Source organism: Ptiloglossa arizonensis, chromosome 9 (assembly GCF_051014685.1).
Source record: "Ptiloglossa arizonensis isolate GNS036 chromosome 9, iyPtiAriz1_principal, whole genome shotgun sequence".
NCBI lineage: Eukaryota > Metazoa > Arthropoda > Insecta > Hymenoptera > Colletidae > Ptiloglossa > Ptiloglossa arizonensis.
Genome location: NC_135056.1, coordinates 17,301,961 through 17,329,502, shown reverse-complemented (window position 1 = coordinate 17,329,502; position 27,542 = coordinate 17,301,961). Strand labels below are relative to the sequence as shown.

The 27,542-nt window shown below is 46.4% G+C and overlaps 2 protein-coding genes and 1 long non-coding RNA gene across 8 annotated transcripts in view; 2 read left to right on the top strand and 1 right to left on the bottom strand.

The window, feature by feature from the left end:
* Positions 1-27,542, bottom strand: part of LOC143150929 (uncharacterized) — a 60,290-nt gene that overhangs the window by 1,076 nt on the left and 31,672 nt on the right. The window contains exons 2-14 of one of the 6 annotated variants that reach the window (XM_076319542.1): positions 14,362-14,599; positions 14,101-14,209; positions 13,950-13,974; positions 13,670-13,871; positions 12,596-12,945; positions 11,940-12,006; positions 11,533-11,856; positions 10,740-10,893; positions 9,193-9,524; positions 7,564-7,683; positions 5,684-5,770; positions 129-752; positions 11-64 (exon numbers count right to left, since the gene is read on the bottom strand). In XM_076319542.1, coding sequence (XP_076175657.1) covers positions 59-64; positions 129-752; positions 5,684-5,770; positions 7,564-7,683; positions 9,193-9,524; positions 10,740-10,893; positions 11,533-11,856; positions 11,940-12,006; positions 12,596-12,945; positions 13,670-13,871; positions 13,950-13,974; positions 14,101-14,209; positions 14,362-14,599 — 2,638 coding nt within the window. In that variant the 3' untranslated portion in view covers positions 11-58. Of the gene's footprint in view, positions 1-10; positions 65-128; positions 753-5,683; positions 5,771-7,563; positions 7,684-9,192; positions 9,525-10,739; positions 10,894-11,532; positions 11,857-11,939; positions 12,007-12,595; positions 12,946-13,669; positions 13,872-13,949; positions 13,975-14,100; positions 14,210-14,361; positions 14,600-16,610; positions 16,755-27,542 lie in introns of those variants that run through there. The other 5 variants (XM_076319541.1, XM_076319537.1, XM_076319538.1 and 2 more) reach the window with 5 other exon arrangements.
* LOC143150934 (uncharacterized) lies at positions 1,109-1,780 on the top strand. Its single transcript, XR_012993204.1, has 2 exons — positions 1,109-1,260; positions 1,416-1,780. It is a non-coding gene; the product is annotated as an uncharacterized LOC143150934 (long non-coding RNA).
* LOC143150930 (uncharacterized) lies at positions 8,380-9,171 on the top strand. Its single transcript, XM_076319543.1, has 2 exons — positions 8,380-8,624; positions 8,741-9,171. The coding sequence occupies exons 1-2, from the start codon at positions 8,390-8,392 to the stop codon at positions 8,893-8,895; spliced, it is 390 nt and encodes a 129-aa protein (XP_076175658.1). The 5' UTR covers positions 8,380-8,389; the 3' UTR covers positions 8,896-9,171.

Genomic DNA, 27,542 nt, shown 5'->3' with positions numbered 1-27,542 from the left:
TACTAGTTACTCGAAGCTACTGTCCAGATGCGAAGATGTTACTGTTTCTCGAACTCCGTTAACCCTGGAACAGCGTAAGTGACCTAACAATTAACCTAACCATCCGACCGTAACAAAGACAAACTTACCCCGTCAGTCTTTCTTCTTAGGTTCGATCTCTGCAACGTGGCGGCCAGTTCGTTCTGCAACCTGGACACCACTGGTCCGTTCGCCAACTCGTTGGTCCCGTTCCTGTCGGCCCGTGGCTGCTGCGACAGAAAGTCCAGCTTCGAGGGTTGTTTGGCCTCACCCTCGTACGCACCTATCCTTATAGCTACTTTTCCAGCGGCCGGTTTTGCGACTTGTGGTTGTGCGACCGCAACGAGCGGCGGTGGCGGTGGCACGGCTGATTTTGTCGTTTCTATCACCGGGCTGGTCGAGGGCTCCTTTCCATTGACCTGGGGCTTGGTCGCGGCGGCTGTGTGCCGTGGACTACCGTTTGTGGTCGTCGTGGAGTTCTGCATGGGGAAGTAAGTTGGCGGTGGCTTTGGAATCACTGGATTTGGCGTTTCCTTCAGCTTGAAGGACTCGATGCTCTGCATCTCCACGGAATCCTCGTTGCTCTTGGTCCTCGGTAGAAGGGGCAGTGGCGGCGGTGCTGGAGGTGCGGGGGGCGCCGGAGGTGTCGGGGGTGCTACGACCACAGGGGGTGCTGGGGGTGCAGGCGGTATGTTCGGCGTCGCTGTTGCGTTCAACACCCTCTTCTCTTGTTCCTGGTGACGATACGAGGTTCAGGTATGTTAGGTGCACGGAATGTTAGCGGAACGTCGATTATCCGATACAGAATGCGTCGCGTAATTATACTATCGACAATGTTTACATTTTAGGTTTACAAACTACAGGATCGATGGTGTATTCACGGATGGTATCAGGATCGAAGCAATTCAGGATACAAAATCACGAGCGACTACGACTTCTTTAAGAAAAATTATGACACGGACGAAGATACGACGGGATATACTGTCCGTTCGCGAGAAGAAGACTAACGAATGTTTACATTTCCATTCTAGTTTATAGTCTACTGGCTTCCCTACTATCGCACCGATTGTCGCTATTGGCCGAGGAAGCGGAAGAAAAAATCGACAGCGGCCAATAGCGACAATACGTGCAATGGTGGGGTAGCTACTGAGCGGTGATGTAAACAGTCGTTGCCCTTCTTCTCGCGGACGGACGATTAAAAATATATCGGATATTGTTTTACAACGAACAAAACAACAGAAGGTAATAGACGCGGTTTACTTTAAAGGATGTTCCACGTTTGACGGTATCTGAAAACAATAAATTACTTTTTTATAATATACTTCCCTTATTGGAAATGTATTCTTTCACGTGAGAATCATCTATATTTGAAAATTCTAGAAATTTGTTTTTTCCAGAGTGCTTGTTCGAACAATCGACGTTCTACTGTACAATTGGAAGCTGGAAGGATAAGTAAGGGGAATATGGACAAAAGGACGACGAAAACAATCGACCCCGTACGATACGCAATTTCTTCTAGAGGTCGACTTGTCAGCTCCGCGCAGTGTACACAAGCGTCGAATACGCGGTGCGCACGAGTCGCCAAATACCCGGCTCGGAAAATGCAAATTAAGATACAGATAAGCGCTATCTACCGAAGCGATTCCGGTGAAATTTACAATGCACTCGTGTCGTCTAAATAAACACGCAATAAGTAAGATCGTACCCGCGACTATTGCGAGTGCAATGTATCGGGGTATTTATGAAAAATTGGAACAACCTACGTTAAAGTGGTCTTTAGTTAATGCAACGTGAAACCGTGGCACGAATGTAAGCAGAAGCCTATCTTACTGATAACGCGAGACCTTGCGCATCAAGGACGACGACGAAGCATATTTAACCGGTGCTTCGCCGGTATCCGTTTCTTTCGAGCACACGGAATATTCTCCGCGGTATTCTGCATTCGAAAACGCAGAATCCGTGAAACCCGAGACAAAGAAAACACGATCGCCTTTAAACGATCTGTAATTAATATCTATCCTTTAATTTCCATCACTTGGTGCGCCAGGTTTCGTCGTAATAATCACCGGACACCCGATCTCCCTTATTGGCGTTGCGGCGATGTTAATTATTCCCCGAGCGTGCGGCTCGTGCATGCGAGCGAGGATGTTAACCGAGCGTCGAACAGGTTGATAACTAACATGGTAAGGCGTGATGGTGACCAACACGCGGCTCCTTCTTCGTTCACCGTTGCTCGTTAAATTGTTCATCGTTTGGGGTTTCATCCTCCGATTAACTTTCCCTTACCGCCGCGGCGAGATCTCTTTCTCGCCTTTTTATTTCGTCGGATCGATAACGGTTCACTCGCGGCTCGTGTTTCTGCACTTTAGAATTATTTTTCTTCCTTAAATCACCTCGAGCAACGTTAATTAACGGTTCGAGGCGAGCTATCGCGGCAATTTAACGCCAATCGCGCTTCACTGTTCTCGAAACGGACCGCAACAACGCTCGCGCGTTCGAGGACGCGAGACGTTGGTTTTTCCGAATTACGCGTCGCCTGGTCGCGGCACTTTGCCTCGTACCGTTAAACGCGGCCTCGCGTTTTCGTTAATCATAGTCGGTGCGCGCGGTTCCTCGCGCGTTTTGCGGTGTCCTGGCGTGGCCGCCTTGAAACCGATCGCACGCCCCGACTCGAGTCAACTGAAAACAGTCACGAGCCACGATGTTACGTAAACTCGCTATTATTTTGCACGTCTGCGGCAAACTCGCAAGAAGCCGACAACGCAGCGTGTCCCGCGGCCAGGTGTAATCCACACACACGCGCGCGTGCACGCACGCACGTGTCGCGAACGTGAAACCGGGGCGACGGACGAACTCGTCGAATTCAATTTTTATATCTTTCCGGCGAACCACTTTCCTTTTGGTAAACTCGAATCGAATCGACGATTACGAAGAACGCTACGAATCCAAAATTTCCCAATTTCGAACAACTTTTGTAAATTGTACGTAAAATACTCGGAATCGATAATTAATTCTGTAAGAGATACGCGTTAGGATCGAGAACAGCGCGTAAAAAGTTCTCTATAATCTGTCTGTTTCCGTCTCTTGAATTTAACGAGCGTGAAAAGTTATTTTTCGAATACATCGAGACGCGGTTCTTGAGCTTGTACCGTTCTTCGACTCATCGATTCAATTATAATCGCGTCGTCACGCATCAGGTCGGAAACTTTCCACTTGATTTCCACGTCATTTTTTCCTGTCGTATCCTCTTAAGCTATACTCTGGTATTCTTTCCGCGAGGGAAACGGTTTCCGTATGGAAAGGACGCCAGTGCTCCACTAAAGGATTTGGTAATTGTTTAGAAAGCGGACAACTTCGTCCATTTCCATGATTTTTAAACGCGTTGTCAAGATCGATATTCTCGACGACTTTTTTCCGTTACGTTTGTACAATCGTAACTCGACCTTGGTTTCCGAGATATTCGCAGAAAAAAACTATCGGTATAGGTGTCTTTATAAAAGAAACGGATATACACAAGTCGCGTGCGAACTTAAAGATGAAACTTAACCGCTTTCGACGATTTTGAATATCAGTTTCCGTGGTCGGCCGCTGGAGGGCGGTCGGGATATGAATCTCACTTAATCTAATCTGATCTAATCGATAGATATATACCTATGCGTACAATTCGGTCTAACAGTACTAGAAATTTTGCGAATATTTTGGACACAAAGTCCGAGTAACTGTTATATCTACAAGACAAAAATTGTACAAAAATGTCGATTTCTCCGATATGTTCGAAACTGATCGACGTCGGTGAAGTTGTTCGTTTTCGAAACAATTACCAAGAATATTCCACCGTGTACCATCACGGTTGTTTCATGTTTATCCGTAAACAGACGACACAATCTCAAAGAATTTTTATCGTTTCACGAACCGTCACGGCCGTTCCAATTGCAAAGCTACACGTAAAACGATAAAAATCCCTTCGTACAGTTCAAATTATAGCGCTCTTCCACCTGGAATTCGTTTTCCTTCGCGAAGAGTACACCGGTGCACAACTATTGGTTAATACACCAGAGGCGATCCCTCGGTTGCTCGTTAAGCAACAACCGCGATGGCGAAACGACGAAAATCCTTCGGTCTCGATCAGCGTTCTATCCACGGGGAATCCGTGATCATTCGCGAAACAAGGGAAAAGACCGCGATACGAATTTAGAAACGATTTGCAAATGGCGGAGTCACCGAGCGCGATAAATCGTCGATAGTCTAGTCGCGCTCTCGTTTCGATGCCGCGATACGATTTTAGAAAGTCTTCACCGTTTCGTCCATCACCTCTACGCGTTCCGTGTTATCGTAATCGTTTAATTACGTTTCAATTAAGGGCGTGATTTAACGAACGAACGAACGTACGAGCGTACGATAGAGCGAGGCCGGCGCCGATGCTTTCTACCGCGCGGGGATTGAGATACTGAGACAAAACGGTGAAATGTACGCGACTATAAGCCGCAGATCGCTCTCTATCTCGTTCCAACGATCCTCTTTACGTGTGTACAACAGTTAATAACGCGCTTCCACGTAAATTCAGGTGCACTTGAGCGTATGCACTCACACGTGCGAAACGTACGGCGTGCCGCGGTTCGTTCGCGCCGCGGCAGACAATAACCGCTCCGAAGGCTTCGTAATTTCGAGGCCTTATCTGTTTACTTTGGCAGATCTCGGTTCAGGTTGTGCAATTAACGGCGTAAGAACGTTCGAGCGGTATCATCCGGGTAAGGACGGTGTTTGGTCGCGATTCTCGAGACCCCAGGTTTTCCCTTACCACGCGTACGCGGTATCGATACACTTAATTCGCCACGACTCGGTTGCTAAGCGTAATCTCGATCGGGAAACCTTCTTCTCCGATTCACTCCCGCGGAGTGGCCGTATATTGCTAATAAGATTTTTTAATTGCCCCCGCTTACGTATCCTCGGTTCCGCTTTTTCTACGCACACTCGCGCGCACGCTCGCTCGCTCGCTCTCGGTGCTCGAGCTCGCGGTATCGTTCCGTAATCTGACGAGGAATTTTACCTTCGCTCGTGATCTCTTCAGCGATCAGAAGCTGTAACGTCTTCGCCCAACGCCGAGGGAAGAAGGAAACCGGTGAAAGTTACCAACCGGCGAAACCACGGAACGTTTTCACGGGGGGAAAAGCAAAAGTTTGTTGTTTCGTCGATCGACAGAGGGTGGAGTCCGTTCGCGTTTCGGAAGAAGAACATTGCATTCTACGATCATTCGTGGAACATTGCCCCTCGTGAAAACGTAGGTACCTTGAACGAACCTAACTTTTCTTCGAAGAAACAAAAAGTTCAATCTCGGAAGAGATCCGTCGTACCAATACTTGCGTATACTGTGTTTGGAAATATCGGTACACTTATCGAAAGCGAAGAATCGGTAAAATTGCGATATCAACGTAATTGTAATCGTTGTTAGTGACTTGGAATCGGTAGATTTCGCTCGTTTCGTTAAATAGACACTTTCCTTGGAATTCAAGGCTCGCGGTCGAGTTCCAAGCGTGTTCCCGTAATCGATAGGAAGATACTCGATTTGTGTTTTCTCTGTTTCTCGTCCGATGGACCGAGGAGTCACGTATTCGTGTACACGTGTCACCGTGTACTCGTCACCGTGATAAGCTTATCGGTTTCTTACCTGCTCGGACGGCTGATCGGAGAAATGCACTTTCTGCTGCGCGGAGTTGAACATCTTTCGATGGGCACGCTTGAACTCCTCCATCAGCTGCAAAGAATTTAATAGCGAAGTCGGAGCGATTATTTATCGCGAACACCTCGCCGCGTTGCGAAGCGCGGGGCACCGTTGGCGTTTATTACTCTCTAACGCGTTGCTTTTACTTCTCTATTTGGCGATAGAAATTGAAACCGATCGAAAACGGCCCCGAGCCGGTGGACTGTACAACCGGCGAAATTGCGAACGCCGCCGCTCGTTCTATCCGCGTACGGTTGTAAACTACGGCGAACGAGGTCTGTGAATATCGTTCTACGTAGGAACACTCTCGTTCACGAAAGTTCGATCCCAACGACCGTGCGCAGTCATTTTTTAATTAGATCGGCTCTCTACTCGTTATCGCCGCGAATGTTTCCAGCGCTCCGGTGCGATCTACGACGAAGAGTGATTCTTTTTTTCTTTTATCGTTATCTTAATTAACAAAACGATTCTCGATCGCAGGATGTTTGCCACGGTGGTCTTGGTCTCGTCTAACGAGTAGTACCCGTGTCTTTACGGTTATCCCGGTAAATAAAACGAGCGGTGGGGTTCTCGGCACCGTCGGATCAAAGAATCGATCGGATCCACGTGTTATTTACACGATCGCGAGTGTGCGTAACCGTGGTTACGCTTTTAGTTGTCAGAGATCTTAGATACGGTCACTTACACGAGTCCGCGTGCGCCTATCTAAAGACGGTATCGAGGGATCGAAGCGAACCGAGTCTATACCCCGTTATCGGATTGTTTGCGTCTACCACGGGGTTACCGGCGAAATATTGCTACAACGTTTGAAAATGTTCTTTTGTTAAATTTTACCTACACGGGACCCGCGCGTGCGAAGAATGCATTGTATTTTACGTTCGGAGATGTTTACTCGGTGTTCGGCTCCAACCGGCGAATAATTTAACCCTTTCGCTGCGGTATTCGCGCGGAGTCCGCGCCGAGTTCGAACGTATTGTCGCGGTACGATGCTCGTGAGTGTTCTTCGATGTATCCGGTAGATTGTTCATTTCTACTTGTTGTTAGGTAAACGAATTTTTTTACGAAAGTATTACATTCTAATCGTAACTAGAAAAATAGAATAGATTGATAAAGTGTTGATAAATATGAAATTACCAGTGAAAAGAATAGATTGATACAGTGTTGATGAATATGAAATTATCAGTGAAAAGAATAGATTGATACAGTGTTGATAAATATGCAATTATCACTCAAAAGAATAGATTGATAAATATGAAATTGTCACTGAAAAGAATAGATTGATACAATGTTGATAAATACGAAATTATCAATGAAAAGAATAGATCGATACAATGTTGATAAATATGAAATTATCAGCGAAAAGAATAGATTGATACAGTGTTGATAAATATGAAATTATCACTAATGGTACCACTTATTGGATCAAACACCTCGACGATAGTTGATCTATTCCCTTATTTTCGTAACGACAGGAATATCAATGACACGGAAGAACGAGGAAAGTTGAAAATTGAAAATTGTAAACTTTCTTTTTGATCGTTGATCGCCTGACACTTTTCAAGGGTAGTAAACATTCAAGTACGCAGCGAAAGGGTCGATGCGACGATGGAGCCGTGTACAGGGCAAGAAGATGTGAGAGAACTGAAAAACTTTTGATATTTTCAACGCAACGTCCGACGGAATGGTTAAACTATACAATCTCTCTTTTTTGATCATTGAATCAGAGAGTTTTCCATTAAGAATTTCTAACGATCTCCCTGACCGAGTTCAGTTAAAAACTTTATCGTCGTTTTTTCTTCTTCTAGGATCGTAAAAGTCTCTGGTACCTTGTCGTGCGTGACCTTGTGCTCCTGCGCCCTCAGAGCTTCCGGATTTTGTGGCTTACGCGCCTCGAGCGTGTTCCTCTCCTTGGCCCCATCCGTCTTGACAGCGTTGTTCATGCTCCTCTGGAAAGGAACGCCGGAACGTGATACGTGTCGTTGATCGATTATCCCTGACGACTGAGGTTGATTAGACACGGCTACCGTGAGGAGGTCCCGATTGTATTGCATCGGTTATTGTCGACGATAAGTCGCGGTCACGCCCTCGATTTGCGTGCAAACGATTGGAACGTTTCACTGTTAGTTATTATTATCAAGTATACCGGCACCGTGACGCATTCGTCGAATTAAATCATCCTTTATTGCGGCCATAGATCTGTCCAGAAAATCTATCGCGAGAAATCGTTATCTCTTTCCGGTGACGCGGAATGTATTTTAATAAACAAAGAAAGTTACGACACCTCGAGAAAAACGTGCCTCGAGATTTCACTTCGTGTTATCAAAGAGTATCGTTTCGTCTATTCGTATCGTATTCGAATGTCCCGTGGGCGGTGAAAAATGCGCGTGAAGTTTCAAAGAATCATCGAGAAATTGAATTATAAATATTTTACGTTTATATAGATCACTGTAACATTGCCAGTCACGATCCTCGAGCGATTCGAATGGATTAATATGATTTAACGATGGTTTTGTAGCCTGTGTATACCCTCGAATGCGCAGGAAAGCGTGACTAACCCAACGATTCGCTGAAATTGTTTTTCTCCCAGTCGTTATTTTAGAGCGCGAAAATGTACTGCAATTTTTTACGAAATCTGGTGTAAATGCAGGATCCATGAATATAATAACGAAATTCGTATCTGATGTTGGTTCGAATCTGTTCGTAGGTAAACTTGGACAACGAACGCTGTCTACGGTCGGCTCGTGCACTTGGACACCGAAAGGGGTCGAAGAACGAATAAAGAATAAAGGATCCTTGGCGTCGAGGATCGAAATTTCAATAACGCGTATAAACTCGCAGATAACGCGAGAAACGTCAGAGAAAGAGGTGGTGCTATGGCCCCCTGCTGGTAAGTTGGTCCCCCCCTCTCGTGACTTTAATATTTATAACAAAGACATCTAAAGGCGCACTCTCTCGCGTGCTTAATTTATCGGCTGTATTAATAAAGAAACCTATTTACACTAGGTGGAGCTCCCGATAACACCGGTGCAGTGTGCATACTTTGCGGCGGACACCAGAAACCAGCGTCGCGAAATATGGATCGAATGTTGCGTTTACGAATTATGGGTACACAGCGTATACACAAGCAGCATATTTGCTTCGTAAACGATAGAAATTAGTTCATCGAGTCACTTTCGATCTACGATGTTACCGCAGCTTTATTTTCTATCATTTGTATTAGAGGTCCGGTTACTCTCACTTTAGTAAAAGTTCCTAAAGTTAATTATCTTCGTAACACGTCTCGAATTCGATTCGATCGTTTCTCTTCGTTAATTTACCAATTTGGCTATTAATTTATCCGCGTCTCGAGCAAACGTTACGAACTTTGAGAAGTTACGCGAAACCGGGTGACCACGTTACTACGATTTCCTCTGTATTATTTAGTTCTCGCGAAAGAAAAATGCGGACACTCCTACCTGCTGCGCTCGCCTCTGCAGTTCTTGCGTTATGGCAGTGCTCAGGTCGGTGCAGGCGATCGGCGACGTCCTTGTGGCGCAATTGCGGGGTGTCGCGTGTACGGTGGTCGCAGTGTCGCTGGTTTTATTGGTCCCGGTCGAGGCAGTCGTCACCGAACCGTACGAAACCGTCGACGGTGGCTCGCAGGAGGACGTCGACAAGGACGATGAGGTCGAGGCGGAGTCCTTGCTGCAGGACGACTCCAGGCTCGACTCTGTCTCCGTCGAGCCTGTGCTCCCCATCGACATCGTGCTACCCATTTGCATACCCATGGCGTTCATCGGCTTGGTCTCTGCGCGAATATCGCGATGGTCACTTTACGAGCAACATTTTTGAAACTCGCCGGGACATGAAATTTGAAATTCATCGGGCAACGAGGTGGAATCTTCCACCGACGCGAGACATCCTCGAGGATGAGAACTGTTTGCGTATCGAGGCAACGAGTCTTGCCCCATTTAGGGCTGAACTACAGAGGTGACTCGTGGTTGTCGATCTCGGACAATTTTGGGTCGTAGTTTGTACACGTATTAAGGGGAAAAGATTACAGTTGTAATTGTAATATTGTTCTCATCTTGCGAACATTGTGAAATGTCAAAGATCGTCGAGTCAATGTCGCTGTTCGTGTCAACGTAGTGTCGAGAATCTAGATTTTACCGGAGTATCGAAGAAACGGTTATAGTTACTATCGGTTAGCAATGTTACGTTACTTGTAGCACACTTAACGGAGCAAGTAATCGTTTCCAACGGAGCGTTTCTTTGATAGAAATGGGAACACGTGTATTACGTTAGTAATGCTAAACAACTGATGTCTATCGAAACTTCTACGATAACATTCGTTCGATTAAATCTCTATTTACAACGCTATGTTGATACCGGTCTAGTCAGTCAGCTGGCAAATGTTTCACGTGAGTGAAATCACCCATATGGGCTATGGTTTCACGTATTGCGTAAGCATTACCTGTGTCCAAATTATCTTCCCCGTTTCTGGAGGAACCGATGTTGCAGCGTCGCCTCCAGAGATTGCGTCACGCTACTTATTTCGTATCTAATAGTTATTTTGCTTTCAGTGTACGCGACGCGGGGTCAAACAACCTTGGAGGGTCTCCAGCGGCTCGTATCGACCACCTTACTACTCCACCGAGGCCTTTGATGGATATAGGCAATCTCGTACACTCTAACCTTATTTTTTAAGTTTCTTTAATAAGAGCGTTCGTGGATGTCTAGACTGAGTGCTCTCGATCTCATTGATCCGAAGATAACGAATAAATATATCCACTAACGCTCTCGTCAATTTCGAATCATCGAGGACGAGTTCAGAGATCCCAAACTTTCATCTCCAGCAATTGTAAGGTATTCTTTGCTCTTGGGTAATTTTTACTGCTGGAGTTGGTTTCCACTTCACCGGGTACATCATCCGGATTATTTCTAAATCTTTGACATTACCTTAACCTGGACTCCTTCGAGTTCATTTTCTATATGCAACGAATTGTTTCAGATATTGACGCACCTGCTGGCCATTTGTAAGGAAGAGGCGGAGGTGGTGCCGGTGGGCACACGGTCTGATGCACCTCCACGGTGGTAACCGTCTTCCTGTCTCCCTCGATCGGCCTTTGCATCATCTGCAGCTCGGACAGTCGATTAACGTCCTGCGAACCGTTTTCCTGCGGCAGAGAGAAGATCGAAGAAAGCGTTCAGTTAAATTTGCTCGTTTTGAAACCGAGGGAACATGCCGATGCCGTGCGATTTCTTCACCATCACACCGAACGTGCATCGTACATCGTTACACTAACTCGATCGGATGATCGTGAACGATTACGAGAGATACTTCGATGGTAGAAAGCGCGGCGTTACAAGGCTCGTTAATTATCGAATGAGTTTCTTTTTTCATTCTGCTATGAATTTCATCGTGGTTTGTTTACGTTTCCGTGGAAGAACATTGAACGATCGAGAAAGACCGCCAGCAATTGAATCGAGTCGAAGAACGATGCAAGTCCAAAATAGGCCATTTTCAAATATTCTCGAAACTATGCGTAAAATATATAGAACTACACATTGGGATCAAGACTGGTGCAAAAGTACCGTGTCTCGAATAGTCCTTCAAGTTCAACAAATGCGAACTATTATAACTATTATAATAAGCTTTGTTCTTTTAAATATCTCAAAATACGGTTTCTGGATTTGGATCGTTCTTGGACCATCGAACAACAAACCGTCTCGACAACCGAACACGGATCCAAACCAACCCAGAGTCCGTTGACCGAGAATCAACTCGTCGATTCGAAAACGATGGGTTTCCTTACTTTGGATCCGTGATACGGGAGAACATCGTCGGTCGGTCCGTCGTAGATGTAGTCCTGCTGTCTGCAGTTTTCCCGTCGGAAAGCCAATCGACGGTTGGCTTCGTCGCGTGGATTCGCGTCAAAATCGTGAACCTCGTAGTCGATCCTGGGCGCGACGGGATCGTACAGCGGCTCGTTGTCGATGTCGTCCTCGTAGCTGCCTCGCGAGTTCGGGTGGCCCAGGCCCCCCATCAGCCTGTGATTTTGGTTCTGGTTCTGATTGATGCGGATCACGGTGGTGTTGTTCGGTTTGCGGGACCACTCCTGTGCCTGCGGATCGGAACACTGTTCAAACACCGTGTTTGCGCTCCGTTCGTGGAACAATTCTGATCCGTGTCTCGTGTCTGTTTCAGGTTGAACGTCTTTACCTGATCCACGTGAGCCCATTCCGAGGAGCTGCAACTGCTGGTGGACAAGGCCAACGGGCAGCAGATCCTAGAAAATTTCAATGACACGCGAACACGTGTGGTGATTTTTCATCGTCGACCGTGCGGGGTACTTTCTAATTTCCAATTAAAGCCGACGAGCGTCGCGAGGAAGCGCGGGGTTAAGCGCAGGATGAACGTGTTCGTGCAGCGGCCATGGAATTCGTCGTGGTCGGCACGACGCCGATCGTTATCGCGAAATGTCCTATTAATAGAACGACTTTCTCCCGGTGTAAATTCATCGATGCCATTCGATAACGATTGTAACGAGAGAGAGAGATAGGTATCCGTTGCCGTAAAATCCAAGTGCGCGCGTGTGCCAACGTTGGGTCTATACCTTGCGCCGATCGTACGCTCGATTCTTCGCCGAGGGAACGACTCAACCGGTCGTTGTTAATTGGGATTACGTACAATGGTCCCCGAGACTCGTACGGTGCCGTAATCGTGCAGCCGCCATGGTCGTTTCGGTGAAGATCGCGACACACGTTTTACCGTAATTAATCGTCGACGCTTCGCGTCGAAGTTTTACGTACGCACGAGAATGAGGAAACGGGGAGGATCGGTATCGGGGACATCGTAATCCGGCTCGTTTCACCGACCTTCCGTTTCGGTTGCAGGTATCCTCGCGTGGGTATCGATGGTTCATTCTGGCGTCGTGATGATGCTGCGGCGAGTAGGTGGAGTTCTGCTGGGGCTGTGGACTGGCCGCGGCGACGCTCGACGTCTCGGAATCGTAGCCGCTGGAGCCACGGGTCCACAACGGTTCTGGGCAGTCGTAGAGGTGATTGGGCGCGGATCGTTGGACTATCAGATCGAGTACGGCCGAGCTTCTCATAATATCGATGGCTCTTTCGAAGGGAAGATCGGTGAGCCGCTGACCGTTGCACCAAACGATCACGTCGCCCGCCTTCAAGCCTGCTGCTCTAGCCGGTCCGTCGTCTCTGGTACCCTGGATAAATGTTCGTTCGATAAATTCTCGAGGGAACTTTGCCGTGGTATGCTCAATGATCTCGGTTATCAGAATCATAACCCTTTCGCTACTACGATGGAGACATCGCGCGTGGAAGATTAATTCGAAAAAGTGGAACGCGTTCCTTGTCCGTAACTTTCGGTACCTCTTACACGTACGACGAAGCGTCTCGTAAATGGATTGTAATAACAAGGTACGCGAGGTACAATAGCGTCCGCTTAAATGTTCACCGGTCGCGACCAAATGCGGACATTCATCCGGGGAGGTTTATTCTCGGAATTGGCCGCCCGCGGCTCGCGTTGCCGAGCGAGACGTTTATCGTATAGCGTCTCATTTTTACACGAGCCCGCCTTAGGCCTTGGACCAATTCTAGGAAACGGTGGGGATAACTCTTGAGCGGAAAAACTTGCGGACATTGAGCAGACACTACCGTATGTCGCCCATGGCGTCGTGTAACAGGAATTGCGACGCGAGATATTTCCATAGGGTCGCGACGTCGCACGTGTACGATGTCGTGGAAATGTTTTCGATCCGATTTTCACAGACGAGGAAGAAGTGTCTCGTAAATGGATTCCTTGTAAAAAATTTCGTCCTCCGATGTAAGATCCGCGATATCTCGTTCGCAATCTCGTTCTCGTGACCCCCGTAACGCGAGATGTCTCGTCTTTGGTAACGAAAGGTTTAATAGAGTTCTCTCGTTAACCTGAACAGTCAGGCCGGGCACGATGCCTCTGCAAACACCACATCCGAGTTGACCCTTCTCCCCGACGAGGATCCGAATCCTGACCTCGGTGCCCGGTACGGCACCCATCCCGGTCTCGTTGTACTGCAGCTGCTGTTGTTGCTGCTGCACCATGTGCCAGGTGACCGGGTCGTTTGGATTGCTTTGCGAATCGTAAGGTAATCTTTAAAAGGGGGAAACGCTTCCACGTGATGAACGCGGACGATCGCGCGGAAGACTTTAATGACCGATCGGTACTTACTCTTTCACAGGTATCATTCCCACGCCTGAAAGAAAAGAAAAAAACACGAGCAATGAATTCGAGCTACGGTCGACAACAGACGCGCGGAGGAGAGGTGACTAACGAGATCCGTGAATCGCTTAAAGGATCTGAAAAAGCTGATGGTAATTACTTCGAATCTTGAGGACGAGGACTTGCTGATTTTTCGCCAGAAGCGCGACCTCCTGATGAACCGCGTCCTCCACCGGATACCCGTTCACCCTTATGATCTGGTCGCCGACCTGAAAGGAACAACGTGCTCCGTATGAAATTACGCGGAAAGCTCTCGCGTGGAAATGGAGCGGAAACTCGATCGCAAAAATCGATTCGTGTCGATTAGCGCCGATCGTGTAAATTTAATCAGCACCGATACGTCGACCAAGCGGATCTTTACCCTCAATCCGTTCCTCTGAGCCTCTCCGCCCGGCTGGACATCGCTCACGTAAAATCCAGCCGCGTATTCACGACCACCGCGCAGAGAGAAACCGAATCCCGAGGCTCCGCGTCGTCTGAGCCTGACGTTCCTGGTCACGCCGATGACGGCCATCCTGCCGCCTCCTATAGGATGTCCAGAACCTCCGCCGGTCGATGGAACCATGCCAGCGTTGGGCGTGCTGGAGGCACCACCGGACCTACGACAATTAATTAAACGTGACTTCAATTGCGAATACGGTATATTCGAGTACGAGTACCACCAGACGATGTTACATAGTTTTATTAATCGTTCGACCCTCTTACAACACGGTGAAAAAAGTTGCGACAGTCCCCCTGCAACACGCTTCCCGTATAACGCGACTTAACGAACTCGAACAACCCTCGTACGGAACGAGTGTTTTCATCCATATTCGTCGACGTTAGGTTCCACTCGACGCGGTCTCGACGCGATCTCGACGCGATGTAAATTAGCCGCGTTATAGGAGGGTCGAGTGCCACCGAGTCTCGTCGTGCATCGTCGTTGTTGCGCGTATTGTTTCGCGATTCGCGTTACCAGTCCGTGCGGAAAGTGGAGCGCGATTCATTTGCTCGAACGAATCCGCGGTGCTCGCGTACTCGCGATATAATGTTAGCCCGGATTTAACCGCGTTAATAAGCCTCTTCTTTTCGTTACGTAAAGCGAGCAACGTTACTTTCTCGCCGTTATTCTCGCGCGCTCTGCGAAATCACACGAAACCGAGCCCACTTCCCCTCGACTAATAACCACGATTATTTTTACAGCTGAAAAATCACCTGCACGGCAAACTTGGAAACGCTCGAGTCTCTGTCTCGCGGTACGTATGCACGCACGTTTCGAGTATAATACTGGAGCGACCCGCAGGCCGGTGGCTAGAGAGTCGCGTGGACCCGAATACCTTACGGGGGTGACTTGTAATGGCCGTGGTTTCTACGTTTCCGATCGATTTCCGTCTCCAATCGTGTTAATTCTAAGGAGCAATCTCACGGGCGTGTAAATTCTCCTCGGATCGATCCGTGTTTACCAAGCGTCAGATACGCATTACCATTTTTCGTACGTGTACAGAGGGTGGTCTATCGTTTCGGGGCGGGGAACTTCGTTATCGGCGCAGTCGGAGAAAAATATCAAAGGAACAAAGGTCGTTTTTAACGAAGAAAATCGTTTAAAATATCTGGCAAACATTTTTTTAGTTTTTTTTTTTTTACCACTTTGATGTATTCTGATAAAGAGAAATTGTGATTTCGTTAAAAAGAATAACGTGAATTGTCGAGCTGCACCGTGCGCTTATAACAAAAATATAATCCCACAAATGTAGTACTCTTTGAACCGTTCTTCTTCCGCTCCAGAAAATTTATACCGCGTAACTCGAAAATGCACTGAAAAATGTGAAGCAAGGGAACGAGGAAACGTTCGGACCGTAATGGTAGGAGGTTCAAACGTTGAAACGCAATACAAGCAGACCCTTTTATATCTGAACTAATATCGGATTCCGATATTAAATTCCATTTATTCAAATAGAAATGAAAAGAACCGACAGTTCGTTTGTGCAGTAGTGGCGTCCATTAGGTAATAGTAGAGATCTTTTTAAAAACGAGAAAAAAATAAATAGTCTGAATATTTGCGCCATCTTCCGAACGGACCCGGGAACCGTTTTAGGCACAGATTTTACCTCGCGAAGGTTAAACATTCAAGGGTCCTATATTTTCGTGACAACCACCTAACTAATCGTACATTAGAATATTCGAGAGGCTCCGCAATATCGAAACGAAGCAACGCTTTTCGAAGATTCGACTTTCGTTACCAGTACCGTGACACTATCGTATGTAGATTTATGTAGAAGAAAAACAGATTGCGTAAAGAAAAAAAAAAAACTCGCGTATTGCACACCCCGAGAAAATAATACCGCGAGAAGGTAGGTAGAGTCGCGCGCGACACGTCCCAGTTTCTGGAATCGGCCGCGCGCGCGTTCGTTGTTTGTTCGTTCGTCGTATTTTCCGATACTTGAGTCGCGCGCGCGCCCTGGTGCGCGAGTGGGCGCAAACACGGGACGCTAAAAAAAATTTCGCGCGAAACGGAACCGTCCGGGCGAACGGAGGGACCTCGGTCGGTCGAAAAGCGAAACTCTCGGAAAACTCGACCGCGAGCCGTACGACGTTGGAATTACAGTAATTCCGCGCGTCGACGTGGCTCACCTTCGCGAATAATTGTACCGCCGCGCAAAATCCTCGTTTCAGGCCTCCGGCCGGGGCACCGTGCGCACGTCTCTCCTCTCGGTACCTTTGTTCGGGTTCCCGCGAACTTTTTCCGGCTCGCTGCGAAATTAATGACCACACCTGACGCACCATTGCCAACAAAGAGGAAGAAAGAACGCGGTGCGGTGGAAGAGTAGGAGGAAGAGAAGAAGAAGGAGGACGAGGTGGAGGAGGAGATGGAGGAGGAGGAGGAGGAGCAGGAAAAGGCGGAACGAGTGGGAGGGGGACACCGAGGGCGGAGGAGTCGAGGCAAATTCCACGGGCAGACGGAAAAGACGGAAAGGGAGAAAGGGGGAAACCGAGGCAAGGAAAGAAAGACACTTTATGCTCCCTAATGACGCCGGGAATCCATCTTGCCCCGGACATTGAAAAGATTACGCGCGGTACGAAGGCCCCGTCGCGGATTGTCGGATGCTGCAGGACACGAGGACGACACCCAGGTAAATGACGGTCGTTAGAAAGAACGAGAGACGCTAGTTTTAGAATAACTCCGCTTCGCCGGAGGGCTCGACGTCTTGGCACTACATCTCCCCACCCCCGCAGGTGCTTCTTGTCATATATATATATGTATATATATGTATATATATGTATATACATATTCTCTTTTTTCTTTCTCTCTCTCTGCACCCAGACCTCGGCCTGGCTCTTTTTGCTCGTCGAACGTTACCGAAGGCAAAAGGGAATTCCACCGTCCGCTCTTTCCTACGTGTACTTCTGCCTTCGGGTGGGGGTTTTGTCTTTTTAGAGTGCGCGCCTTCTGGGGCAGACGTCTACGGACGTGCCTCGCTGATGGCGAAGGCCAGAAAACTTTCTATTCGACGCGCTTTACGCCGGCGACTATTTACGGGGCGTAATTACCGTTTTACGTTACCACGGGCCCTCTCTGTGCACGCAATTATCGGAAAATTGCAAAGTTCCTTATCTGGGCGGATAATAGAAAAAAAAAAGAGAAAGAAAGAAACAAAGAACCGTGAAAGAAAGAATTGGCCGGGAATCGGTGGTAACGAAACGTTTCGCGAGTCGTGGCGGCGCTAGTGGTGGGGGAGCTCGCGCGGTTCGTGGTTTGCGCGTGCGCGAGCCTTCTATGCACTTGCTCGCTTCGATCTTGAAAGACTAGTCCCCCGCCGATCACGGCGATCTCGCCGGATAAGAGAAAAGTTCCCCGCGAAGAAGAAGAAGAAGCTCGCCTCTACGGGGCGCGAAGGTGAAATACCTGTCGACGACACCTACCGGGAGACGTCCAAGATTTCTCGGCCAGGGATCACTGACACCGAAAAGGCACTCGTTACAAGCTGTTCACGCATTTTTAACGCGTGCCTCGGTGACGTTCTTAAGGAAGTCGTTGCCGGCGCGGCCGAAGAGCCGGCTTTTCAGACGCGTTGGAAAATAGTCGCGCCGCTGTACATTTTCAACAACTTCTCTTAACACTCGTGCCCACTTCTCGACAGCTCGGTAAACGCGCGACGGTACCCTCGTTCCTGAGGATCACTCGGGGAAACGTTCACCCGACTGGTCTTCAAAATTCGATATTTTTCGTCGGCTTCGTCGTTCGCGTTATTGCCAATATTTATACACGGACACTTTTCCGTTCACCCGACTGGCCCTCAAAATTCGATACGTTCAAGAGCTTCGTCGCTCACCTTCTTATCGATATTTATCTACCGACACTTCTGTATCGACTTACGATAAAAAATAAGAAAAGATTGGTACGTAAAAAGAATACTAGGGCATAGATAACCTAAACGATCGAGCTACAAGGAGAAAGACTTGTTCGTGTTGCGTGTAATTCAGTACGGATGTAGAGATAGAAAATTTAAACGATCCCGGAGAATTTTAGATCAAATTGACTTAAAAAGTCAACGCTGTCGAGGAAGTTATCAACTATCGAGCAGATTCCGTCGATACGATTTGATCGTTGCACCGATTTCCGGTATTGAGTAAACTAAAAAAGTTGTTTCTTCGGTTAAACGTACGGAGTTCGATACGAGCAAAGAATATTTGCGCGAGTACCTGTACAACCGTTTAAAATATCGAATAAGAACACCGGATCGGCCATGGTTCCACGTTGCTCGAGAGTGATCATCATTATAACTAATACACGGGTAAAGACCCTTTGATCGCGGTAGACGATATATTGGTAGCGATAAATCGAGATACTAATGGGATAAACAGTACCGATACAATTAAACCGCGCGAGCAAAATTATATCCATTTTCTTTTCCACCGTTAGCTTCGTTGTTCCCTTTACAGTATCTGTTATTACTGTAACTAATATATTGGCAAAGATTACGATACACGGAATATTCGTAGCAATAAATCGAGCTACTAATGGGATAAACGCTATTAATACAATTAGACGGCTGGGGCAAAATTATGCGTCGTTTTTCTTTTGCACTGTTAACCAACCTGCGCACACGGTCTACATAGTCGTGTTCGCTAAAGGTAGTGGCGTGTGGCATTAAATAGTAAGTCGTTTCCCCTGTTCCAAAGATTCCGCATACTTTTCACGAAACGAGGACAAAGTATCTTTTCCTTCTACGCAGCTACATTTTTACTAGTTCCTGCCTCGTGGCTCGGTATCGAGAACGAGTAAGGTAAAATACGATTAAAAATATACTCGACCGCGATAGTCGAGACTGAAAATCATTTTTTTTTTTTTTTTTTTGGGCAACAAGTTCTCTCCTGAGGAATTCAGCGCGGAGACGAAGAAGACCATATCCGAGACTCGTGTATCGACAATTTTTACATAAATTATTTTCCAGCAGAGTAAAGCGTCTCGATGGTGCGATAACTCGGTGGATCGATACTGAAACTTCGGTGGTTGAAAACTTTCAAGATCTGAATTTTCTTTTTGAAAATTTTGTTTTTTGAAAAATACGCGTTCTTTAAAAAAATTTAGAATAAACACCGTATCCAAGACTCGCGCATTGTCAATTTTTCCATAAATGATTTTCCACGAGTAAACGTCTCGATTGAGCGATAATTTGGTGGAGCGATATCAAAACTTCGGTGATTGAAAACTGTCAAGATTGGAATTTTTTTTTTTGAAAAACACGCGTTCTTTAAAAAAAAATTTAGGATAAACATTGCCAAACATTGCCAATTTTTCCATAAATGATTTTCCACGAGTAAACCATCTCGATGGTACGATAACCCGGTCGATCGATACCAAAACTTCGATGATTGAAAACTTTCAGGACCGGAATTTTTTTATTGAAATTTTTTTTGTGCAAATCCCGCGTTCTTTAAAAAAATTTATAATAAACACCGTGTCCAAGATTCGCGCATTGCCAATTTTTCCATAAATGATTCTCCACTAGTAAACCATCTCGATGGTACGATAACCCGTTCGATCGACATCGATACTTCGATGATTGAAAACTTTCAAGACCGGATTTTTTTTCTGAAAATTATTTTTTCAAAATCCCGCGTTCTTTAAAAAAATGTATAATAAACACCGTATCCGAGACTCGCGCATTACCAATTTTTCCATAAATTATTTTCCATTCGAGTAAAACGTCTCGATGGTACGATAACCCGTTCGATCGATACCGAAACTTGGACGGTTGAAAACTTTTCCAAGACCGGAACGTAATCTCTTATGTAATCTCGAGGACAATGGACGCGCGTAGATTCTCGAGAAGGTTCCCTCGCGACGAGACGCCAGTCCGTCGATATAGACTGACATACCGTTATTGTCGTCGATATCGCTACTTAACGATCGAGCCACGAAAGTGTTACAACTGTTACGATTCTCTTCCACGCCTTCGCGGCGATTCTCCGCTAGCTTCCGTCTAAAAGCTCGAGCGTGGTGTCGCGTTCGAGCGTCGTCGCGCGTATTAACACGTCCACGAGCCGGTTTCGCAAAAATTCCATCGACGTATGTACGTACATTCGTTCGATGGTATCCTCGCGATTCGTCGCGCGTCATTTCGCGTCGAAATATCTATCATTCGTGCCTCGTAACCACCCATAGATTCCAATTCGAACGTTACGTACGAAACGATGCTTACGTAAAGTGCAATTTAAAAGTCGCGCGTAAATTCGAGAGAATATTATCATTCTCGAAGAATACGAACCGCCCGGGGCACATTGGCTCGTCAGCGACGAGGAAGAGGAAATCTCTTTCGCGTGGAATGCGTGAAATTCGTGGAACTGGTACCACGAGACACGTGTACAGACGAATCGGTGAGAGAGCCAACGACGGGCATAAATCAACGCGTGAAACGGGAGAATAAATGTGCGCTGTTAATAAATTCTATTATCCTATGCTAATTGCACGGTCCAGCTCGAGCGAACGAGTCGCGAGGGGTCAACGAGGTAGAGACAAAGTTTCTCGTTCGGGCGAACCGTTCTGTCCACTTTCGGAGGGAAAGTGGAGAACCCTCGTCGCTGTGCAATTAACAAACTCCGTGCGTTTCGACGAAATTATTTCGTTTCTTAATACACCGGTTGCCGCAACCGAGTTGCGTGTGAAGCAACAACCTCGTAGTTTCGATACGTTCGAAGAAGTCACGCGAAAAAGGCATCGTCGGCAGACGCTCGAATACCTCGTTCGCGATTTTAATCGAGCGGTGATCTTCCTTTGGCAAACGAAAGCGAAAATAAATAGAAGTCGGAAAACGTTGAGCGAAAAGGAGTCTCCAGCTCGTAGGAGATCCCGGTGTAGAACTTTGACAATATTGTCGCTCGTCGAGTAGAACCTTTGTCCCTTCTTTCGTCCACAACTCGTTAGTTCACCGAAGCACCGTGTCGAAAATAATAAAACAGTTTGCATATTTTCGTGGTGAAATTTCAAACGAATGGAAACGTTTCTATATGATCTCGAAGAGACATACGATAGCTCGGTTTGAAGTAAATCGTGTGGCAAAGGGTTAAGTTAATTTCAACCGAGAGTTTTGTTCGATGAAAGAGAAAGAAGAAAATCGAGTCTTGAGTTAATTTCAGTAGGGATCTCCGCACGAATAAAAAAAGCAAACGAAGTCAATTTGCACCGAGTTCCCCCTTCGGGAGAAGAAAAAAAGCAAATTGGGTCAATTTGCACCGGAATCGTCGTTTGAAAAGAAAAAGTAAACGGGGTGAATTTAAGTCGAGATGTTCCTTTGAACGATGAAAAAAAGCAAACGTCGTCGATTCGCGCGGAGATCGTTCCACGAAAGAAAAGAAGAAGCAAATGAAACCGCGGGGCAATTTGCATCGATGTTTTCTCGACTTTGAGAGAGAAAAGAAAAAAATGAAAAAGGCAAGCGAAGTCGATTCCTAGCGAAATCTTCATTCGAGAGAGAAACAAGTAAAAAGCAAAAGTGTTAGATCGATTTACATGTCGGTTTTCGTTCGAGGAAGAACGAAAGCAAACGCGAAGTCTCGAATTAATTTGTACCGCGATCTTCGCTCGAGGGAGAAAAAGAAGCGTAGTCGATTTGCATCGAGATCTTCGTTCGACAGAGAAAAAAAAGAAAAGAAAAGGAACGTGATCAATTTGCATCGAGATCTTCGTTCGAGAAAAAAGAGCGTGCAAAATCAATTTGCATCGAAGATCATCCGTTCGTTGAAAGAAAGAAACGAACTCGATTTAATTTGTATCGATATCTCGGTCCGAAGAAAGAACAAAAAACGAACAAAAAACAAAACAAAACGAGAAGAAAAAGAAAGAAGAAAACAAAGTCTCGAGTTAATCAGGATGCAACGCGTCGCCTCGTAGGAACAGCTGCACTCGCGGACCAATTACAATGCTCGGGGCACGCCGTGCACGAATGCCGATCATTCGCGAGCGTTAAACGCAACGAGGTAACAGGACACTCGAATTATCGAATCGAGATTCCGTTCACGCTGTACGATGATTGCTGGTCGTACGAAGGGACAGATTGGCCCTTTCGAGGGCGAGGGGGGCCCCCCTTTGCGCGTTTGTCGGCCCGAGACGCGTGCAAGTAATCGGTCACGGTGCAGTTATTGACTCGTTTAAGCTTTTCTCTTTCTTTTTTCTTTTTTTTTTCTTTTTATTTCTCTCGCCTTCTTTGTTCGGACGATCGAGACGGGTCACTCGAACGAATAATCGAGCTCGAGTTCGAGCTCGCGCGTATCGCCGCGTTCGTTTCAACGAAGGGATGCCCGGAACGTCCAGCTCGCTAACAATGCAGAGAAAGTCGTTGCAGGCTGCAGGGAACACGGAAAGACACGCCCTGACGAGTATTCTCGTCCTCTCGAGTCACGGGTTCCGTGCTTCGCGTTAGATCCCGAATAGAAGACATCGGGTCACGATCGTGCTCGAAGGCTACGTTACTTTCCATTTTCTCGTGGGGATCTCGCGCGAACCTTTTAAATGTTCCAACGGCCGCGAAAACAACGCTGGAAATCATTTATGCATAATGGAAGGGCAAAATGTCTCGTTGTTCTCGGTGGCGAACCATTCTCGACAAATGGAGCGGGAAATTTTTAACGAACCTGTTGTAAAGTTCAGATTATAATATCTAGTTTATTATAATATGCAGGGATCTCGCGTATCTAGTAGTATAGTTATTGTATATATAAGAATATAAAGTTCGAACAAATGCGTATACAGTGATACGTCTTGATGTGAACGACGACAGTGTCGCGTGGTCTTTCTGACTCTGGACTTGGAACACGACTGAAAAGAAAAACCAAAAGGAAAAGGGCCAAACCATTGACCGCATGGCGGGCGACCCTTCCGTGCCAATACGGAGAGAGTTCTTAAAACTGACATCGACATCTGGCATCCTTAAGATCATTGTTTCATTCATTTCAAAACACGGTTTAGATAATCTATGTATACCGGATGGAGAGAAGAAGAATTTGTAACTTTGTAACTTTTGGGGTAGACAATACTTGCTAAACGAAGTGGAAAATTCGTGAAAAAACGCGTTCGAATTCTGTGGTACCGGAAACCGGTGTTTCAAATAATCTTTGTACACAAGAATCTAAAAAAAAGAGTGTGATACTTTCGAGATATGTATTGATACACGATTGTCGAGAAGGGAATAATTTTAGTGAACAATTTAACCGAACAACAATTTAATCGCGAAAACCCGCTCCAAAGGATCCATACTGAGCCGAGAAGAGGATTTGTAACTTCCAAGGCGGGCAACGCTCGTCGAACGGAAATATTCCAGTAGATGTTGGTCGATTGGTAAATATTTACAAAGTTACGAACGGTATTTGTTTCCCTTTGAGCGACTTGCTTCGGGAGCTATCGTATACATCGCGCGGAGACAATGGATTATTCGTGTTTGCAGTGTACACGCGCACGTTCGAGCACAGGATTATCTTACTCGGAGGCGTTACATCGCCACAGAAATGTTACTTACGCGTCTCGGCGATCAGGGAACGTTTACAAAGGCGATACAAAGGGAGAAGGTAAAATTGTTGGTAAGTATCGGTTGTTCGACACGCGTTTATCCAAACTTTTCCGTACCGTTTTGGTCGACCCGGTGTCTCGTCCTCCAGTCGAATTCCAAATCCTTTTCTCTCGTCACTAACCAGTGCAAAGGACAGTACTGGATTAATTACTGTGCAAAATGGCAATACGAATAATTGTTGGAATGAATGTAACAACAATCTTAAGGGTATTGGCGCGGAAGGATCGTCCGCCACGCGGTTGTAACCATACCAAAAACTAATAACATTCCTTTTCGCACACGTTCCCATAACAACGCACGACACTCCATACGACTGACCGCTGATAACCGAAATTCCTTTTGCATACGTTCTCGTAACGACTCACGAGACTCTTTCCGTTCCCATAATGACGCACTCCTTACGTAAGGACACTCAGGACAAGAACAGATATAAAAACCGTATCGACACATAGGAGACGGATCAGTCTTGACCCGTGATCAGATCCGCAGGAATCTGTGACCAAAGGTACCGCAATTAAAGTGTAATACAGAAGAAAATAACAAAGAGTTCGATCTCCCGTTGGAGATCAACATTATTTATCAAATCCTTAATTATTACGTGACACGGTCAACGGTTTGGCCGTTTCCCTTTTGGTTTTTCTTTTCAGTCGAGTTCCAAGTCCAGTCAGAAGACCACACGACACTGTCGTCGTTCACATCAAGACGTATCACTTTGTATTCTTATATATACAATAACTATACTACTGGATACGCGAGATCCCTGCATATTGTAATAAACTAGATATTATAATCTGAACTTTACAATGATAATTACCTTACGAACGAAACGGTTGTTTCGTTGCGTCGTTCGTGGGTCGCGTTTCGTTGCCAGCACCAGGTAACAGTTATAATTCTAAGAATCGAGGCATCGAGCTAGGCCAGGTTAGGCGAATCGATCCCGAAGTATCAGGGACACGGTCGTCGAGCAACGAGCGAAGTTTTTCCAACGGAATTGTACGTTGATAAAGCCGATATCGGTGTTCGTCCAAACAATTACCTACCGACCGCGAAAGCTGTTTTGTGAATGAAGAGGCTCATTGTGCAACGGCTGGCTGAACGTCACGTAAAAGATAGAGTAGTACTCGAACGCGAAACGATCGCGGGAATATTCATTCCCCCCCTTTGCAAACTTCTAATTGATGTTTCGTGTTTTGCAACGAGGTATGTCTCGTTTACCAACGATTTTGTCCGCGTTCGTCGCTCAGTTACGGATTCGTCCTAGGTTCGGTATCGGGTAATTAACGTGTGTAAGTAGTAATCAAAGGGTGAGACACGGACGATCTCGTATTTCAGAAACGATTACCGTCTCCCGATGTTTTTATCGCGATCGATATTACCAGCTGCAAGATCGCGAGTGCGAGCGCGAACGCGCGCCTCCGGGAACATGACATTTTCTTCCTCCGGCTATCTTTGTACACACTGGCTAGGTCTGGCTCCTTTCACCCGGGTCGGTCTATCTTCGACGATTAAAATTTTTACAAGAAGGGCCCGAGTATCATTGAGGCAATAATATCCACTTGAGACAAGTGGGCAATCCAGCTCGTCGAAACGCTTCCGCTTCGAGTTCGTTTAAACGTACTGATAAAATGTCGTTCGGGTTGCTCCGTGTTCGTGCTCCCGTTACCGAACTGCGTTCGAGACGAAATTATTCGTCGGTGGAAAATATCGGTAAGGTTGCACGGAACCTTAGATATATTGGTGTGGCGGCACTACCCACGCTTGCCACCAGAGGGAAACTCACCACCAACCGTTTCCCGCAAGTTCCCGTACCTGCTCCGATCACTATATATACGACCTCTTACCGATCTTCCAATGTCCCGGCGTATAAGGCAGGGCCTGCTAGGATGCCTTACTGACGAGTCCACTAGCAGGCCCGGGATGAAACGCTTATCCCCACTTCCTTATATTTCCGTTCTCTCCTACCTTAAACATCTTCTTACAGCCGCCAAATTGGAGAAGATCTGTTCGAGATCTCGTAGAGAGGAATAAATAATTTCAAAGTCGTTCGACTGTGCTGGCTAATTGCCCACTGCCAGTATCCGTGTATCGTCGGTGAGGAACGTAATTGATATCGTGATATCACGGGCACGAAATTGCGGTCGTTCGGTACGTAGAACCTGTTATCGTGGATCGCGGGCGTCGCGTTACGATTTCTAAAGTAAAATTCGTTTTCGTCACGGCCGAATTGCCGGCTCGAACCGTGCTGCCAGGATGCCCGTAGGCCCGGTTGTTGCGCGAGTCTCGAAACGGCCGGGATCGGCGCGCGGCGAGGGAAACGGCGAAAGAAAAGGGCAAACACGCTACGGAATCGGGCGTGTTTCGCGTTTCTTCCCTTCACGCGCGACCGATCTCGTTCCATTCGATTCTCGAGAATCCCGCGCCTTTGATCGATCAATCCTCTCGCACGGGGTCGTTGATCCACGCGCGACTACCTCTTTCGTGTTCGCGCGCCACTCTGTCTAGGAACGAACGTAACTTGGAAATGTAACGATGTCGACGAGTTACATTTTTTGGAGTACCATTTTTTCTTCGCACCAATTTTTTAAAGTACATCTTTTTCGACTTTGAAACGATCTTCGTGATTTCTTGTTTCGAGTTCCCGCGCGCGACTATTCGCGAACGAATGAAACTTGGTATATGATAATATTAACGAGTACCATTTTTTGGAAGTACATCTTTTTCGACTTTGAAACGATTTTCATGATTACTTGTTTTGAGTTCCCGCGCCACTCTGTCTAGGAACGAACGTAACTTGGAAATGTAACGATTTCGACGAGTTACATTTTTTGGAGTACCATTTTTTCTTCGCACCAATTTTTTAAAGTACACTTTTTTCGACTTTGAAACTATCTTCGTGATTTCTTGTTTCGAGTTCCCGCGCGCGACTATTCGCGAACGAATGAAACTTGGTATATGATAATATTAACGAGTACCATTTTTTGGAAGTACATCTTTTTCGACTTTGAAACGATTTTCATGATTACTTGTTTTGAGTTCCCGCGCCACTCTGTCTAGGAACGAACGAAACTTGGAATGTAACGATATCAACGAGGATGATTTTGTGATTCTTTGTATCGTTTTTTGGAAGTACATCTTTTTCGACTTTGAAACGATTTTCGTGAATCGTTGTTTCGAGTTCCCGCGCCACTATGTCTAGGAACGAACGTAACTTGGAATGTAACGATACCAACATGGGTGTTTTTGTGATTCTTCTCACCAATTTTTGGAAGTACACTTTTTTCGACTTTGAAACGATCTTCATGATTTTTTGTTTCGAGTTCCCGCGCGCGAGTATTCGTAAACGAACGAAACTTGAAATATAATAATGTTAACGAGTACCATTTTTTGGAAGTATACTTTTTTCGACTTTGAAACGATCTTCGTGATTTCTTGTTTCGAATTCCCACGTGTGACTATTCGCGAACGAATGAAACTTGGTATATGATAATATTAACGAGTA